Source organism: Blastocystis hominis, assembly GCF_000151665.1.
Source record: "Blastocystis hominis, Singapore isolate B (sub-type 7) whole genome shotgun sequence assembly, scaffold_10".
Taxonomy (NCBI): Eukaryota; class Bigyra; order Opalinata; family Blastocystidae; genus Blastocystis; species Blastocystis hominis.
This window is the reverse complement of record NW_013171817.1, coordinates 48,146-64,464: the sequence shown is the minus strand read 5'-3', so window position 1 is coordinate 64,464 and position 16,319 is coordinate 48,146. Positions and strand designations below refer to the sequence as shown.

The following is a 16,319-nucleotide window of genomic DNA, read 5'->3' as shown; positions in this document are numbered from 1 at the left end:
TTTGGTCGAAGGAGTTTTTTGTTATTAATCAACAGAGCGATTTGGTTACGCGGCGGATGAATTCCTTGAATGTTGGGAAACTGAGGTTTATCATCGCCAGCCTGAAGGGTCTTTCGACCCATGAACTTGGTGCTGAGCTGGACAGGCTTTGTGTGGGCAGTGGCAGATGAGAGTTATGCATAGGCAGATCAAGACCCCATTAGTTTCTATAGTTGCTTTGTATGTGGTTGAAATGTGCGTTTATCCTAGTTTCAGGCACTCAATGTTCGAAAGAAAAATATTCTATTCATGGGTCCTCCGGGCGTGGGCGTCGGGACCTGTATGCGAATAGTTGCTCCTGTACTACTAGTTTGGATTGCATACACGCTCTATCGGATAGATTCCTTCCTTTCGCTCAAAGTATATTATTCAAAAGGAGATGCAACAAGGGACTGATTTTGGTTTGATTGCGGAAGTAGCTCTAATCGTCTTTCCTGATAGGTAGAAGTACGTTCTGCGTGGAGAATTAATACCGGATGACGTGATGATTCCAAAGATCATAGAGGTCCTTAAACAGCCACAGTATCGCTCGGGTTTGATTATGGACGGGTTTCCCCGCACGATTAAGCAAGCAGAGGCTCTCGAAGAAGTACATGCTTTCCTTGGTTCTTTCCTAGTTTTCTCCTGTCGATCTCGCGATGGTTTTCACTCTTCCGAAGCATCTAGTTGTAAAAAAGCTCATGAACCGGCGGTAGGCTTCATTCCGCATGTTCATGCTAGAGTCTGTCCCAAATGCAACCGTTCGTATATTTTAAGTGAAATCAGCGAAGGAAGCGTTCATCTGCCTGCGATTCTGCCGCAGAACGAGAACCTGTGCGATGATTGCAATGTCCCTTTAGTCGTTCGTTCGGACGACAATCCAAAAATCATCGAAGCGAGATACGACATTTTCGAGGAGAGAACGAAGCCGGTGTTGGAGTTCTATCGCGAGAAGAAGATATTGTGCGAGTTTGGAATCAAGCAAGGAGTGCAAGATTTGCCTGCGATTCTTCGCAATATATTGATTCATTTTTTATCCAAATATAATTGATTATGAGCAAATAGAAGGGATGTTTGAGATAATACACAATGGGTGATGATGAGTGGAGAATCTTGATGGCGTCGCAGGAAGCGGATTGGAAGAATGCTGGTTGACGAAATATTGAATGAAATGAAGGAAAGAGTGGGGTAAATGAGTTGAATCATCGTGTTTTTTATTAACAACGGTGCATGAGGAACATCAACAAGATCTAAACTATAGTGTTCAGTGGATGTTAGTTGGTCTAATGCTAAAATGAAAAACAATACAAGTAGCAATGTTATTTTTAATATTAAAGTTCACTTTTTCATCATTCATTTTCGCAAATCTGAATGGAATCACCTTGCCTTCATATCAAAGAGTGAAAATATGGTAATTTTAAGTGCTGACGACCCACATCAGGGATATGGGATTCATACATAAATGAAGGGTGGTAGACTGAATGGAAATGACACAATACAATCTCCTAACATTGTGTAATTTCCAAATTGTAGTATTCTCAAGGCGATATTTCTGGACCCTGTGAACTGTATAATCAGTCTGGAAACCTTTTCTATGAGGGTTATCTCGAGAATGGATATCGACATGGAAGAGGAACGGAATACAATGAACAAGGGAATGGAATATTCGTCGGATTGCACGATAAAAACAATGAGTTAAGCATATATCATTTCAGAGAAATGGGTAAATGATATTGAAGAAATGGTTGAATAAACTGCACTTACGAAGTGTTTACAAGATGAATGATCAAGGAAAACATTGAGGAATCCTTTATTTTTATGAAGTTGGAAAGATTTCACGAATGAATGAATGGAAAGATGGAAACGAAGTCAACGTATTGAAACAGTTCTTAAATGATAATACAATGATAGATTATAAAGATGGTGCATGAGTGCATGATAAAGAATTCTTGGATTATTTGGAATAAAACTATCCAGGAAAGAGAGCTGGAGCAGAATATGACACGGATGGAAAGTCAATCCTATTTAAGGGAATGTTATTTAAAAATAATGTACGTCATGGAATGGGAGTGTGCTACAAGAATAATAAATCGTGCAGTTCAAACAAGGAGAGTGGATAATAGGACATTCGTTGAAGACAGTGATGATTCAAGTTCATAGATACTTTGAAGTATTAATGAATTGATTCTAAATGATTTGATTTGCAAATCTTCCAAATCTAAGATCAATAACTTCTGTACAATATAGTTTCAATGCACCTCGTTGGGTAACATTGGAAAGTATTTCTGAATAATGAATATTGATCATATTCAGTTATTCCAAATCTTCAAAATGTCAAGCTACCTCGTTCATTCCAGAGAGTTCAATGGAAATCAATTTCGAGTATAGTTTGATCGATTTGATTTCAATTGTTCCTAGATGTTTCTTCGATTCTCACTGATCTTGTCCACGAAATCAACCATGACTCTTATTCTGATGCCCATTTATCATTTCAGTATTGAATCTACACACTTGATTTCATTACATTCAATAATCATTATGTTTATTTTTGCTTGTTCTGATACCTTTTCTATCATATATATTTCTTATTTATATATACTTTCATTCAATTTACAGCAATGGATGAAAAAAGAATAACATCCAGAGTAGTTATAATGCATAATCGACTTGAATTATTTGATTGATTCTCTCACGCATCGCTTTCCTTGCTCTTTGCTCTTTGCCTAATCCCTATCCACTGCAAAGTAACCAATCCATTCACTGTATTCAACAAACACATCACCCCGATTATTCCTCCTTCTCCTTTTGCAACAATTTCTCCTCCTTATACCGCGTAATCGCTCTCGACACAGCCTTCAGCACCTCATCGATGAGAATCACCGGGAAGGAGAACGCCAGCACCAGCTTCCAGTCGTGGAGCGTGAGCGGCGCGACGGAGAACACTTTGGCCAAGGGCGGGATGTAGAGAATGGCGAAATGGGCGACGAACGAAGCGAGGATGGCGGCCACGAGATAGAGATTGCGATGAGGCGGGACGACGAGGAGGGAGCAGTCCTCGGAGAGCGCGTTGAGCGCGTTGAACATCTCGATGGTGACCAGAACGGTGAGCGAGAGCGTGGAGGCGACGACCTTTCCCTTCTCGAAGTAATCGCAGGGCTGGGCGAAGCCGCCCCATCCGTCCAGGGAGAACTCGGTCCACGCGCGGCATTTCCCGTGGCCCATGAGCTGGGCGAGGGAGACGAGGGGATGGGCGTCGGGGGCGCGGTCGAGCACGTACCAATAGACGAAGATGCCCACCGTGGCGACGCCCACGTAGAGCCCGATCACCACGTAGCGGAAGAACACGAAGGGCGTGATGAGGCCTTCGTCGCGGGCGCGCGGCGGACGCGCCATGATGTCGGGCTCGGGCGGGTTGAAGCCCAGCGCGGTGGCCGGGGGCCCGTCGGTGACGAGGTTGACCCAGAGCAGCTGGACGGGGGAGAGTCCCTCGGGAATGCCCAGCATGGCCGTGAAGAAGATCGAGGCGACCTCGCCGATGTTGGAGCTGATCAGATAGCGGATGAACGCCTTCATGTTCTGGTAGATGGACCGGCCCTCCTCGATCGCCGCCACGATCGTCCGGAAGTTGTCGTCCACCAGCACCATGTCCGAAGCCTCCTTCGCCACCTCCGTACCGCTCACCCCCATCGCCACGCCGATGTCCGCTTGCTGCAGCGCCGGCGCGTCGTTCACGCCGTCCCCCGTCATCGCCGTGATCTCCCCCATCTGACGAAGCAGACTGATCAGTTCCTTCTTGTGCACCGGCTCCGAACGCGCGAACACGCGACCCCCATGACCCGCCAAAATCCGAAGCTGCCGCTCACGAGGGAGTTTCATGAACTCACGCGCTATGTGTCACCGAAACGGGGAAACGTGGAACCTTCGAACGAAGCCTCCGCTTCTTCTCCGGGCTGCAGAATGCCCACATCGCGCGCGATGGATTCCGCCGTGAGTTTGTTGTCTCCGGTAATCATGAAGACGCGGATGCCGGCCTTCTTGCACAGCGCGATGCTGTCGCGGACTTCGACGCGTGCAGGATCCTTGATGCCGACCATGCCGAAGAGACAGAGATCCTGCTCGATGGCTTCGTACGCTTCCACATCGGCGAGCATCGCGTGAGCGGGATGCTGCGGACCGTCGTAGCTGCGCAGCGGACCTTCTTCGTGCTTCCCTGCGAGCGCCAAGCAGCGCAGACTGCGTCGAGACATCTGCTCGAGATGCTCCAGACAGCGCTGCCGCATCGATTCCGTCAGCGGCACCACGTTCCCTTCCTCGGTGCAGAGCCATCGGCAGCGCTGCAGCAGCAGTTCCGGCGCGCCCTTGACGAGCAGCTCGTTCGCCACCGGCTTTCCCTTCCCGTGAGAGCCACGCTGGCTCGCCTACTCGCTTGGAGACCAGCACCGACATCGACTTGCGCGTCCGCGAGAACTCCAGACAGCCGTTCACCGAATAGAGCGTCGCCCAGAGATCGTTGCAGCGCTGCGTGACCGGCGAGTCCACGCAGTGATCGCTCTACGCCTCACGCCTCGCTTTCTCCTCCTACGCCCAGCAACTCCTCCGGAAAGCCCAGCTTCTCCACCAAAATCCGCAGCGCCGCCTCCGTCGGCTCGCCCACCGCTTCGTATTTCTGCGTCGCGTCGTTCCACGTCACCGTCGTCTCATTGCAGAACGCGCAGACCTTCGCCACGTCGCACAGCGCGCGCTGCGACGCCTCCAACCGGTCCACGCCCTCCACTTTGCCCTCCGGGTTGTACGAAATCCCGCTCACCGATCGCTCGCACGCCTCTCCCGTCGCGTGGAACGTCGAAACCGTCACCACGGTCATTTCGTTCGTCGTCAGCGTCCCCGTTTTGTCCGAGCAGATCACCGTCGTGCAGCCCAGCGTCTCCACCGACGGCAGCTTCCGCACGATGCAGTTCCGACGCGCCATCGACCGCGTTCCCAGCGACAGGCACAGCGTGATCACCGCGGGGAGGCCTTCCGGAATGGCGGCAACGCCCAGCGCCACGGCCACTTTGAGGTAGTAGATGCAGCCGCGGAAAAAACCGCCGAATTCGGGATCCGAGAACTGATGGAAGTTCATGATCCAGACGATGACGCAGATCCACATGATCACTTTGCCCAGAAGCTCGCCGAATTCGTCGATCTTCTGCCCGAGCGGGGTCTTTTCTTCGTCTTCCCGCGCGTCCATGACGGCGCGCTGGATCTTTCCGATCTCCGTGTTCATGCCGGTCCGCACTACCAGCGCTTTGCACAGCCCGTTCGCGATCGTGGTGCCTGCGAAGAGCATGTTCACCTTCTCCGACAGACCCGCGTCAACCGTTGTGCAGACATCGGGGTTCTGAAAGGAATGACACACAAGAAAGTCCATCCTACTTTGAGAACAGTGCGGCTTTCGCCTGTCAGTGCACTTTCCTCCACACGAAGCGTCGCTGTCTTTAGAGACAGAATTCGGCAGTCGGCAGGGACTTTGTCTCCGACATTAAGCTACACAACACACGAAATCGAGAAGGAGTACGCGAATAATGTCTCCAGGAACGAGTTGCTCGGCAGGAAGGTTGGGATTTACTACTCCGTTGCGAATACAACGGGCTTTCTCGGACTGCATTTTCTTTAGCGCGTTGAGGGCAGACTCAGCATTGTTTTCTTGCCACACGCCCACGATAGCATTTAAAATCAATATCAGCAATATTACAAAGGGCTCTACAAAGGCCGTAACGCTGCTCTCACCCCCATTTTCGAAAAAAGCAAGAACAAACGAAAGTACAGCAGAAACCAACAAAATTTGAACCAAATAGTCTTCAAATTGCTCCAAGATGAGTTTCCAAAGGGGAGTTGGAGGTTCTTCGGCAAGAGCATTCAGTCCGTAAACACTCTGACGTTTCAAAACTTCTTCATCTGTTAGTCCGTCGTCCATATTCACATCATAATCGTGTAAGCAGCTTTCTACACTACATGAATGAGGAGAAAGCGTTTTTAGGTCCTGGAAACGATGAGAAACTGTTTATAACAAGCAGAGCACAGCAAGAAATAGATCAAAACTTACAGGTACCATTTTCCAAAAAAATTTGGTTCCGTAAACTTCAAATAATAAATTCTAGAAAAATGGGCATTCATCGAACAAACAAGAAAAAAATAGTTATTCAGTTGATACAGTCAACGTTTCACTTATATAGGGTTTGAACTGCGTCTCGTTTATCATCTCACTGCAAGTAACTGTCAAGTTATAAAATGCATCAACCTCATATGTAATTTGGATACGCGGAACTCCTTTCCTAGCCTTCTTTATTCCATCGAATTTGATAGTTTTGATAAGTCGGCAATTCTTTTGAAAATCTCCTTCTCCCTCATAAATCGCTGTAGAAATCAGTTGCTGATCATCCTCTGTCGTAGTGAACAGTTTGCTCTTCTTGCAGGGAAGTTGTTCTCCTCGGTCGATGAGTGGGCAAATCTTCCCTCCCAACACTGCAACTCCAAATGAACACTTTGATGTAGTCTTGACTTCGATTGCAGACACTCCAGAGGAAGATGGCTCTAAATTCCCTTCTTTCCCAGCATAAATGCAGGCGCCTTTTGCCACGCAATCCGTTTTGCTTATATTTTCATTTATATTTATTTGATATTTTTTCCTAAGAGTTTCGGAAATGAGAGGGATGGAGGTTGTTCCTCCAACCAAAATAATGGCCTTAATGTTATCCTTATTGTATTTCTCGAGCAACTTGTCAATCATATTAGTAGTTTTATCCACAATTTTCTGAATAAGAGCATTAAATGTTGGTTTATCTATCGTAATGGATACTTCATCATCATCATCAGTAGCAGCAACAGGTCTGTTTTCTTCTGGTATGAATTCAGTGATATCAATTGAGCCTTGACCACGTGCTGCAATGATCATTTTCATCTCCTCACATCGTTTAAGTAGTACCGCTTTCATCTTTTCGCTTTTGTTTATCATCTCTTCCAAATCAAAGTGATATTTATTCCTTGATATCATATAAACATATTCCAATAGTGCTTGGTCAATATCTGTGCCCCCTAACTTGTCATCTCCATCTCTTTCCTTAATGTCATAAGTATCTACTTTTTCATATTTCACTAAAGTAAGATCAAAAGTTCCTGATCCAAAGTCGTATACCAAATAAAGCCCTGGCTCGAAATTTCTGTTACTTTCGAAATAATGAATAATAGCAGCAACAGGCTCATCAAGCAATTTTACATTGATAGGCGCCTCAAAGACTTTGCGACAAGCTGCAAGAGTACACTCTCGTTGAAGTTGGTTAAACTTGGCAGGGACACCAACCACGACTGTAGAGAGCTTCCTAAAACCATCACTCACATACTTGTTAACGTGATGGCGAATCTCTTTTAATATTTCCGCTTCTACATCGACTGGTCCAATCCTTTCTTCTTTGCCATGGCGTCTGATTAAAAAGCCAGCGTAATGATCAGCCAGCTCCACAATTTCGCTACCATACGAAAGTTTGGCTAGTTCACCCATTTCATTCACAGGCGTACCAATTATTCGTTTTGCAAACCGAATGGTGACAGAATCTTTTGCGCCTCCTTCAACACCCACAAAAATAGCTCCACTGTTGTCGTACTGGACTGTAGATGATATTGCTGTCTTTGAACTTCCAATATTGACAAGCTCCTGAGTGCTACCATAACTTACAGCACAAAGTGAATTACTTGTTCCCAAATCGATTCCACAAACAAGAGAAGTAGCCATTGTTATATATTCTATACTCTCAGTTTAAAAATGAGTTGTGGTATTGGAAACTTTAATTACGCGAATCCTACTCGTATTTTGTTTGGTAGAGGTCAGATTGCTCAGCTTCCGAACCTTATCGACAAAGATCGACTTGTGTTCATGACCTATGGAGGTGGTAGCATAAAGAGAAACGGAGTCTATGACCAAGTGATGAAGGCGCTCGAAGGCTACGAAATCATCGAATTTGGTGGAATCGAAGCCAATCCCGATTTTGATACTCTGGTGAAGGCGGTAGATCAGATTCGTAAGCTTGATATGTCCCGTGTCTTTTTGTTGGCAGTTGGCGGAGGTTCTGTCGCTGATGGCACCAAGTTTATTGCTGCTGCATGCCAGTATACCAAATCAGAAGACCTTTGGGAACTGGTTCTTTCCGCAGGTGCTGGAGTGGAGGTTGCTATTCCTATGGGTTGTGTGATGACTCTTCCCGCAGTAATCATTCTCCTTCTATTTTTTACTTCTAGACAGGTTCCGAAAGCAACTGGGGTGCTGTCATTTCAAGAAGAGCTCTTAACGTACTTCTTGCCTTTTCCTTTTATTTTCAGTGCAAATACTCAATTTACAGTCCTCTCCTTTTCCCTCAGTGGTCGATTCTGGATCCTGACACCACCATGTCGCTTCCTCTGCGCCAGACGATCAACGGAGTCATCGACTCGATCGTCCATGTCTGCGAGCAATACCTCACCACCTGCACACGTACTCCTCTCCCTCCCTCTCTTCCCTCTCTAGACGCCGATGTCCAGGACCGCTACGCAGAAGCGCTTCTTCTCGTGTTAATGGAGAACGTACCCTTTCTCTCTCCTTCTTTTCTCATCCCTCAGGGTCGCAAAGTGATCGCCTCGCCTTCTGACTACGCTGCGCGCGCCAACATCATGTGGGCCTCCACGCAGGCATTGAACCGATGGATCTGCCAGGGCGTGCAGGACGACTGGGCGACGCACAAGATTGGCCACGAGCTGACGGCGTTCCTCGGGATGGACCACGCGCGGACGCTGGCGTGCATCCAGCCGCGCGTTTTGGAGTTCCAATTCGAGGCGAAGAAGGGAAAATTGGCGCAGATGGGACGCAGAGTGTTCGGAATCCAGGAGGGGACGGAGGAGGAGATTGCCAGGAAGGCGATCGAGGCGTTGGTGCGGTTCTATGAGGAGGATATGGGAATGAAGACGCATATCCGCGAGTTCGACCAGAGAGAGGACAGATCGTGGATTGATCGCGTGGTGGAGAAGTAGGCGTGTGGATGGGTGTTTAGGGAAGGTTCACGCAGAAGGGAATGCTCCTCGGAGAAAACAAGGCGATTAAGCCGGAAGATGTGAGAACCATCATCGAGAAGAGCTTCTGGAGTGTTTGTTTTAAACAGCTCGTGACTTTTGGGATTGGTTTTAGATTATGTTTACGGTCGTACGAGCAACACGGGCCACTTCGGGAAAGGCGATAAGTCGATGTTTGTTTGCATCTGCCAAGAGTGCTTCGCTATTTTGTATTTTTGCTCATCCGTAGGTTCAAAGCCGTTTTACAGAAGATTTATCACTCCGACTACGGTCGGTACGTTTTTCTCCCATGCTTTGTGATTTCAAGGATTAGTTGCGATCGGTGGAATTACCTACTACGCCTACACCCACCCGTATGATAAAAATGCCTATATTGAAAGTCTTGAAGATCCCACCGCGTATGAGGTGGAAACATTAACACCTAAACAGGTATGCTCGAAACCCGCAATCGACTCTGTCGTAGGTCGCTGCCCACACAATGCTGTTAACTCGAACGGGAAGTCGTTTGCTGGGCAAGCTTATGGATATCAAAGTGTACTTCTTTCCACTCTGCCTTCATCCTAGTCCTTTAAAATGGCGTGAGCCGCTCTACTCGCGTGTCTCCAAATGGGTGGGTATCGACGTTACCGAATTCGCGTATTTCTCTCTCTCTCCCTTTTGATCCCAGCGGCACCTTCGAAGACTACGAAACGCCCAACTCCTTCTTCACTCGCTCTCTCAAACCCTCCGTACCCTCTCTCTCTCCTCTCCCCATCCCAGGCGCGTCCGATTCTGCCGTGCGACGAGCTTTTGCTGTCTCCCGTCGACGGCACCGTATCCGTTCTGGAAGAGCATCTGCATCCCTCCGACTCCGTGCAGCTTCGCCAGGTCAAAGGCGTGCGCTACTCGCTCCGCTCCTTCCTTTCGCACCCCTTCCGCATGCGAGGTAGGCAATGCCCAGCTCCGCGTCCCCCGCAGACCCTTCCAACTCGCTATATTCCGCCGTGCTCTACCTCTCTCCCGCGGACTACCACCACATCCACGCTCCCGCGGGACTGGCCATCGAGGAGCGCGTCCACGTCCCTGGCCGCTTGCTGCCCGTTCTGGAGGCCTATGCGGCGCACGTGAAAGGCCTCTTCACGCTGAACGAGCGCGTGGTTCTGGCGGGAGAGTGGCCGTACGGGTCCTTCGCGCTGGGCATGGTGGGAGCGTACAATGTGGGGTCCATCCGCATCGCCGGAGATTCCGTGCGCACCAATCTTCCGCACGAGCTGTTGTATGAGGGCCATGTGCATCGGCGCGTGTTCGAGGCGCCGTGGAAGGCCGCGCAGGGCGAGCGAGTCGGGACGTTCGCGCTGGGGTCCACGGTGGTGCTGGCCTTCGAGGCGCCGCAGTTCACCTGGCTGGTGAAGCCGGGCGAGAAGGTGCGCGTAGGACAGCCCATCGGGTTCGTACGACGCTCGGAGAGAGTCCGGGAGATCGTGGACTCCGAGTATCCCGCTATGGTGGAAATGGGGAAACGGGGAAACGGGGAAACCGGAGAGAGGATGCAGACGAGAGAGGAGATCATGTCTGGTGGAAATGGGGAAACTGGGGAAACTGGGGAAATGGTGGAAACTGGGGAGGAGATGAAGAGGATGGAAGGTCAAGAAGAGGTGGAGACTGTGGAGACTGTGGAGACCGTGGAAACCGTGGAAATAGAGAAGGGAAACGAGTTGGAGAAACCGGAGGAATTTCCGACAGTGTTGGAAGTGATGATTAGCGAGGTGGTTCCGGAAGTGGAGACAACGCAGAAGGAAGAAGTGGAGGAAGAGGAGGAGGAGTGGCTGCTTGTTCCCGTGGAGGGAGAGAAGGATCCTGATTTGTGGTAATTCTGTTTGTTAGAAATTTCGTTTTTTGGCTCGGATTTCGGAAATGGCGAAGAAAAATAACAAAAAGAAGGGAAAGAAGGAAGTAAAGGAGACTCCAAAGGTGGAGGAAGAGAAAACAACGATTATAGGTAGTTTTGCATAATTCGAAGTAATATTTAGAAAAGAAGGAGGAGAAGCCTGTAGAAACCGAAAAGAAGGCCGATACTACAGCGTCTGACGCGTATCAGCCTGGAGGCTTGAGTTCAATGTTATCATCGAAGGAGATTGATTCAAAGGCACAGTTTGAAGTGAATAGCGTGAATTATAATTCGATTTGGTGATGTATAGGATGATGAGGAGATTGAAGTTGACAGTGAAATTGAAAAGTCATGGAATCCGTATGATGATTCGGATATGGATGAACGCGTAATGTGCGTTGTTTTGCAGTAAGGAATAGTTGGATGAAGCCCTAAAGAAGATGAGTGACAATCCGGATAAGTGGATGAGAAAGATGGAAAAGGAAATGAACGATTCCGATGAATCAGATGATGATTCCGATGAGGGTTCTGATGAGGAAGAGAGTGAAGAGAAAGAAATGGAGGAGGAGGAGAAGGAAGAGGAAATGAGTGAGGAGAAGGAGGAGGAGAAGGAGGAAGAAGAGGAAGAAAAGGAAGAAGAAGAGTCAGAAGAAGAAGAAGAGAAGGAAGAGGAAGAAATGAGCGAGGAAGAAGAGGAAGAAGAAGAGAGTGAGGAAGATGCTGAAGCTCCTTCCAAAGCTCCTTCCAAAGCTCCTTCCAAGCATGAGATCGAGCAGCAGCAGAAGCAGGAGCACCGAGCCGCGCTGCGATCGCAAGCGCAGGACGAGAAGCAGGCCATTCGCAAACTCATTCCCGCTCACTCTGTGTATTTTTTCTCCCCTTTGCTTCATCCACAGCTTTGTGAACGGAATTCCCTTCTCCTGCACGGAGGAGCAACTCAGAGAAGCGTTCAAGGGGTGCGGAACGATTCGAAGCGTGTTTTTCGTGCGCCGAAATAACGGAAAAATCGCGGGATATGGGTAGAGGCGAGGAAGTGCGGTGAGAGGTAGAGCGGTGGAGTTTGAGAACGCGAAGCAGGCGAAGCAGGCGTTGGAGAAGGATGGAATGGAGGTAGGAGCCGCGGAGAGAGATGATGCGCAGATGATGGGTCGAACGCTTGGAGTGAAGGAGCTGCAGGATAAGAAAGTGCTGGATCGACAGGCGAACCGAAAGGAACAGAAGAAAATGAAAAGAATGGAGAAGAAAACGATGAAGAAGGAGAAGGAAACCAAAAAGCAGCGGTTTAACAAGATGAACGCTCAGAAGGGAAAGAAAGGAGGATAGAAGAATAAATGGACTGTTTGTTGAGAAAAAGGAGCGCTAGAAAGCTTGCAACACTGATTTCGTTGCCTAACACAGAGACGTTTTTGTATGGGAATCCAGAACTTTTGGACTCTTATAGAACCGTCCGGAAGAAATGTTTCCATTGAATGCATGCGCGGGAAACGGTTGGCAGTGGACATCAGCATCTGGCTCCACCAGATCATTCATGCGATGCGTACTCCAACAGGAGAAACGGTCCCCAATGCTCATATCTATATTGTCATCTTTCGGCTGTGTAAACTCATATTTTACGGAATAAAGCCCGTTATTGTCTTCGATGGAGATGCCCCTGCGTTAAAAAAGCAGACCCTGAAGCGGAGAAGGGAAAAGGCCGAAAGAGCAAAGACGAAGATGAACGAGATTCAGCAAGAAATGGCTCTAGCAAACCTGGTAGAAAAGGTGAAATCAGGAGTGTGCATTTTTACTTGAAATAAGTTGTAGAACGTCGATTCGGTCGAGACAAAAGAGAATAGAGATATTGTAAATGACCCAGAATTTGAGAGCGATGGAGAAGACGAAAGAGAAGGAATTGATGACCAGGAAGCCAAACTCAGTAATCTATACAATTTTACCTACTCGGACCGAGAAATAATCTATATCGATCTGCCTTATAAGAGTCTCTGCAATATTTGGGTTGAATGGTAGAGGAGGTTCTCCACATCGCCGTTAACACTCCCCAAATCTACGAAGTTCCCAAATCACAGCGTTCCCGTTTGCTCGCCATTCTCCAAAGCTATCTTCAAAAAAGAGTGATGCAATTCCTCCAAGGTTGTTCCGATGACCCTGAAGAACTGAGTCATCGCCAGCTGGAAGCCAATCGCTTTCGATCGATTGTGATGAAGCAGGTCTATCAGCTATTGCGCGAGGAGCAGGAGCGCGAAATGTCCATGTCGTCGACTGTGATGAATGGCTTTGAGTACTATTTCAAAGAGAACGCAAACCCGTTCAATGATATGATTGAGAAGCGATGGCATGTGGATGAAATCGAGGAAATCGAGGTGACTCCGATTCGAGATGAGTTCGAGGCAAAGCGAAAGCGAATAAACGATGAGTATTTGGATTCACTGCTTCATCCGAGTTTGAAAATAGAGGCAGAAAGGGACGATGAAAAGGACGAAGAGATCGGAAAAGTGATGTTATACACGAATTTGAAAGATTTAATCAGTGTGGATGATCCGTCTGTGAGACGTTATCCCGATGAAGTTGGCGTAGACATCACAGGCGATGCAGAGTTTTCGATGATGTTAAAGGAAATGAAGGACGAAAATGAGTTGCTAAAGGAGATGAATAAGCAAATGGACGAAATCGAGGGAGTTGGGAAAGGAATGAATGAATGGAATGGAAGAGAAAAAGAAAAAGAGGATGAAAGTGATGATGATGATAATAATCGTAGTTTGGATGTCAAACTAGAGGAAGAATTGAAGAAAATGGATGGGAAAGGAATGAAAGAAATTGTGGAAAATGGAGAAGTGAAAGAAGCGAATCCTATGGCTTTTTCGAAGAATCGAATTGAAGGAGAATCCAATGAATCCAATGAATCCAATGAATCCAATGAATCCAATGATTCCAATGATCTAAAAGTATCGAATGAATCAAAAAGAAGAGTCGAATTGAATGCATTAAATGAATCAAACAATCTCATTCCCCCTGGTCATTCACATGAATCAACAGAAGCGAAAGAAATCACTTCTATTGCTTCTCCATCACTCATCGAATCCACGTCTTCAGTCCCTCTTTCTCCCATCCCCAAAGAGGTGAAGGAGGACAAATATCTCTTGGAAGTCAGCAAAAATGGAGATATCGCGTTAAAGACAAAAGCTACAAAACCGGAAACCAAACCATCCGAACAGGAAGAACACATCAAAACGATCCTCGAAGCATCCGCTGAGCAGCTCCAACAGATTCGAAAAGATCTCTCTCAAAAGTACCGACACTTTTCAAGCCAAAACGCCTTTGTGTCAGAAAACATCATTATGGATATCGTCGAAATCCTGCACATTTTTGGAATTCCATATGTATTCGCTCCGGGAGAAGCAGAAGCTCAGTGTGCCTTTCTGGATCTAATGGAGTTAGTGGACGGAGTGATTAGCAATGATTCGGATGTGTTTGCTTTCGGCGGAAAGACCATGTACCGCAATTTCTTTGTGGACAATCGGTTTGTTGAAGTGTACAAAATCGAAGACATCGAAAAGGAACGAGGATTGAATCGAAATCGAATCATCGAATTGGCTCTTCTTCTCGGATGTGATTATTGCGAAGTAGGAATATGTTTTAGCAACATTTGAGAATGGTAGGGAGTGAAAGGCTTGGGTGGAGTGATGGCGATGGAGTTGCTGTCGTTTTTCCCTTCGTTATCGGAAGTCCAATCCCTTCCATCCATGTTCTTTCATTCAGTCTTCATTCACACGTAGCTTGACCGAGCTAAAATCCATGGCCGATGGGTCCTCGGTCAGTGAGCGTGCCACTGCTGAAATGCTCGAGTATGTTAGAAAGCATCGCAAGAAACTCGACCTCCTCGAATTTGAGCCTGATTTTGGAAGACAAGTCGCGGTTTTGGGAGGGGTGAACTGTAGGCAATCGTGAATGCTTTCTTATTCCCTGCTGTGGATACGAGCTTAGAGCCTTTCTCGTGGAGTTCGGTCCGGATGGATCTGCTGAGCGAGTTTTGTGAGCGAAGAAGTGGAGTCGATTATGAACGGATTCGAAGAATGGTCGATCCTGCGATCCGGAACCAGGATCGCTCTACCCAGATACAGTAAGTGATTGGTTTGCGATATAATCGGCAGAATCACAGACTTGCTTCAATACAAGAGTAAAAGTTTTGTTAGGAAAGAAAAGTCAAAGCGAATGGAAAAAGCAATCCAAAGGCTGCAACAACAGTCTGGTGTTTATTACAAACACAACAACAACTACGACTCTACTTTGGGGTAATTAAATTAAATCAGAGGTTTGCCCTCGTCACCCTGATTCTCTCTATCCTTCTTGTTCTTATTTCTCACAATCATACCAATGATGAAGAAGCCAATCAGAATAACAACAATTCCCACAATAATCCAAACAGTATAGTTCGTAGGCTCGGGAGCCGGAGCAGCCGTGGTGGGGACTTCAGTAGGAGCCAAAGTGGTAGGAACTACAGTAGGAGCCAAAGTGGTAGGGACTTCAGCGGTAGGTTCCTCAGTAATAGGAACTTCAGTAGTGGGAGCCAAAGTAGTAGGGGCAAAAGTGGTAGGAACTTCAGTAGGAACTTCAGTAGTGGGAGTCAAAGTGGTAGGGGCAAGAGTTGTAGGAACTTCGGCAGTAGGAGCTTCCGTAGTAGGAACCTCAGCAGTAGGAGCTTCCGTAGTAGGGAAGTTCAAATTCTGATTATCGACCGAACTGTTGTCGATATCAACCTCAGTTGCACCAATTAAGGAGAACACAAAAAGCAACGAGAAAGCAAAGAAAATAGCCTTCATGTTAGAATATTCTGTCCATCAAGAACACAACCCTAATTTTATATGTCCCTGATTTAATGACCTAATTTATTTATTCTTATTTCTACAGTAAAATCAAAGATAAATAGACTCTAAAAAATAGGCGCGAAATAAAAGGAGCTACAGCAAAAAATAGAGATAATAGCTAACATTCTCAAATTTATTTTTGATGGTGCAGGATTTTGAGAAAAGAAGACTTTTGTTGCAAAACTACATCTATAGCAAATTCGAAAAAGAGATGTGCTGTATGTTTTACTCACCCAGTTTATCTCAGGTATTTGTTATGACATTTCTCCACCAGATCAAATTTCTCTACCAGACACTTGCTGTCATATGTACTGTACAGAGTGCCTGTCGTGTATAGGTGTATTTGATTTGTACCGATTTTTGACATAGAACCAATTGTGCCCTACTTGCGGTATAAGGTATAGCCGAAGGGTGCCGTTTCCTGTCCTAGTATCTTTTGGTGAATGATTAGTAGGAATATGTCAACCAACGAGCCAATTTAATAGGTCGAAGTGACG

The 16,319-nt window shown here is 47.0% G+C and overlaps 8 protein-coding genes across 8 annotated transcripts; 5 read left to right on the top strand and 3 right to left on the bottom strand.

Moving 5' to 3' along the window:
* Positions 1–56: 56 nt before the first annotated feature.
* On the top strand, positions 57–1,069 carry GSBLH_T00001231001 (uncharacterized protein; the record flags this gene model as incomplete). Its single annotated transcript, XM_013039597.1, has 7 exons — positions 57–152; positions 184–219; positions 250–348; positions 380–454; positions 485–628; positions 657–730; positions 760–1,069. 7 exons carry the CDS (start codon positions 57–59, stop codon positions 1,067–1,069), a joined length of 834 nt encoding a protein of 277 aa, XP_012895051.1.
* Positions 1,070–2,805: 1,736 nt separating this feature from the next.
* On the bottom strand, positions 2,806–5,974 carry GSBLH_T00001230001 (uncharacterized protein; the record flags this gene model as incomplete). The annotated part of the gene is made up of 6 exons (XM_013039596.1): positions 2,806–3,905; positions 3,938–4,403; positions 4,441–4,569; positions 4,601–5,398; positions 5,434–5,544; positions 5,576–5,974. The coding sequence occupies 6 exons, from the start codon at positions 5,972–5,974 to the stop codon at positions 2,806–2,808; spliced, it is 3,003 nt and encodes a 1,000-aa protein (XP_012895050.1).
* Positions 5,975–6,196: 222 nt separating this feature from the next.
* GSBLH_T00006222001 (uncharacterized protein) lies at positions 6,197–7,786 on the bottom strand (the record flags this gene model as incomplete). The annotated part of the gene is made up of 2 exons (XM_013039595.1): positions 6,197–7,376; positions 7,398–7,786. 2 exons carry the CDS (start codon positions 7,784–7,786, stop codon positions 6,197–6,199), a joined length of 1,569 nt encoding a protein of 522 aa, XP_012895049.1.
* Positions 7,787–7,816: 30 nt separating this feature from the next.
* GSBLH_T00001229001 (uncharacterized protein) lies at positions 7,817–9,054 on the top strand (the record flags this gene model as incomplete). The annotated part of the gene is made up of 5 exons (XM_013039594.1): positions 7,817–8,257; positions 8,290–8,340; positions 8,371–8,521; positions 8,555–8,610; positions 8,647–9,054. 5 exons carry the CDS (start codon positions 7,817–7,819, stop codon positions 9,052–9,054), a joined length of 1,107 nt encoding a protein of 368 aa, XP_012895048.1.
* Positions 9,055–9,211: 157 nt separating this feature from the next.
* On the top strand, positions 9,212–10,943 carry GSBLH_T00001228001 (Phosphatidylserine decarboxylase; the record flags this gene model as incomplete). Its single annotated transcript, XM_013039593.1, has 8 exons — positions 9,212–9,287; positions 9,323–9,367; positions 9,401–9,522; positions 9,557–9,627; positions 9,658–9,729; positions 9,761–9,821; positions 9,853–10,018; positions 10,051–10,943. The coding sequence occupies 8 exons, from the start codon at positions 9,212–9,214 to the stop codon at positions 10,941–10,943; spliced, it is 1,506 nt and encodes a 501-aa protein (XP_012895047.1).
* A 1,427-nt stretch (positions 10,944–12,370) lies between these two features.
* GSBLH_T00001227001 (uncharacterized protein) lies at positions 12,371–12,751 on the top strand (the record flags this gene model as incomplete). Its single annotated transcript, XM_013039592.1, has 1 exon — positions 12,371–12,751. One exon carries the CDS (start codon positions 12,371–12,373, stop codon positions 12,749–12,751), a length of 381 nt encoding a protein of 126 aa, XP_012895046.1.
* A 209-nt stretch (positions 12,752–12,960) lies between these two features.
* Positions 12,961–14,607, top strand: GSBLH_T00001226001 (uncharacterized protein; the record flags this gene model as incomplete). Its single annotated transcript, XM_013039591.1, has 1 exon — positions 12,961–14,607. One exon carries the CDS (start codon positions 12,961–12,963, stop codon positions 14,605–14,607), a length of 1,647 nt encoding a protein of 548 aa, XP_012895045.1.
* Positions 14,608–15,258: 651 nt separating this feature from the next.
* Positions 15,259–15,777, bottom strand: GSBLH_T00001225001 (uncharacterized protein; the record flags this gene model as incomplete). The annotated part of the gene is made up of 1 exon (XM_013039590.1): positions 15,259–15,777. The coding sequence occupies one exon, from the start codon at positions 15,775–15,777 to the stop codon at positions 15,259–15,261; it is 519 nt and encodes a 172-aa protein (XP_012895044.1).
* Positions 15,778–16,319: the final 542 nt, after the last annotated feature.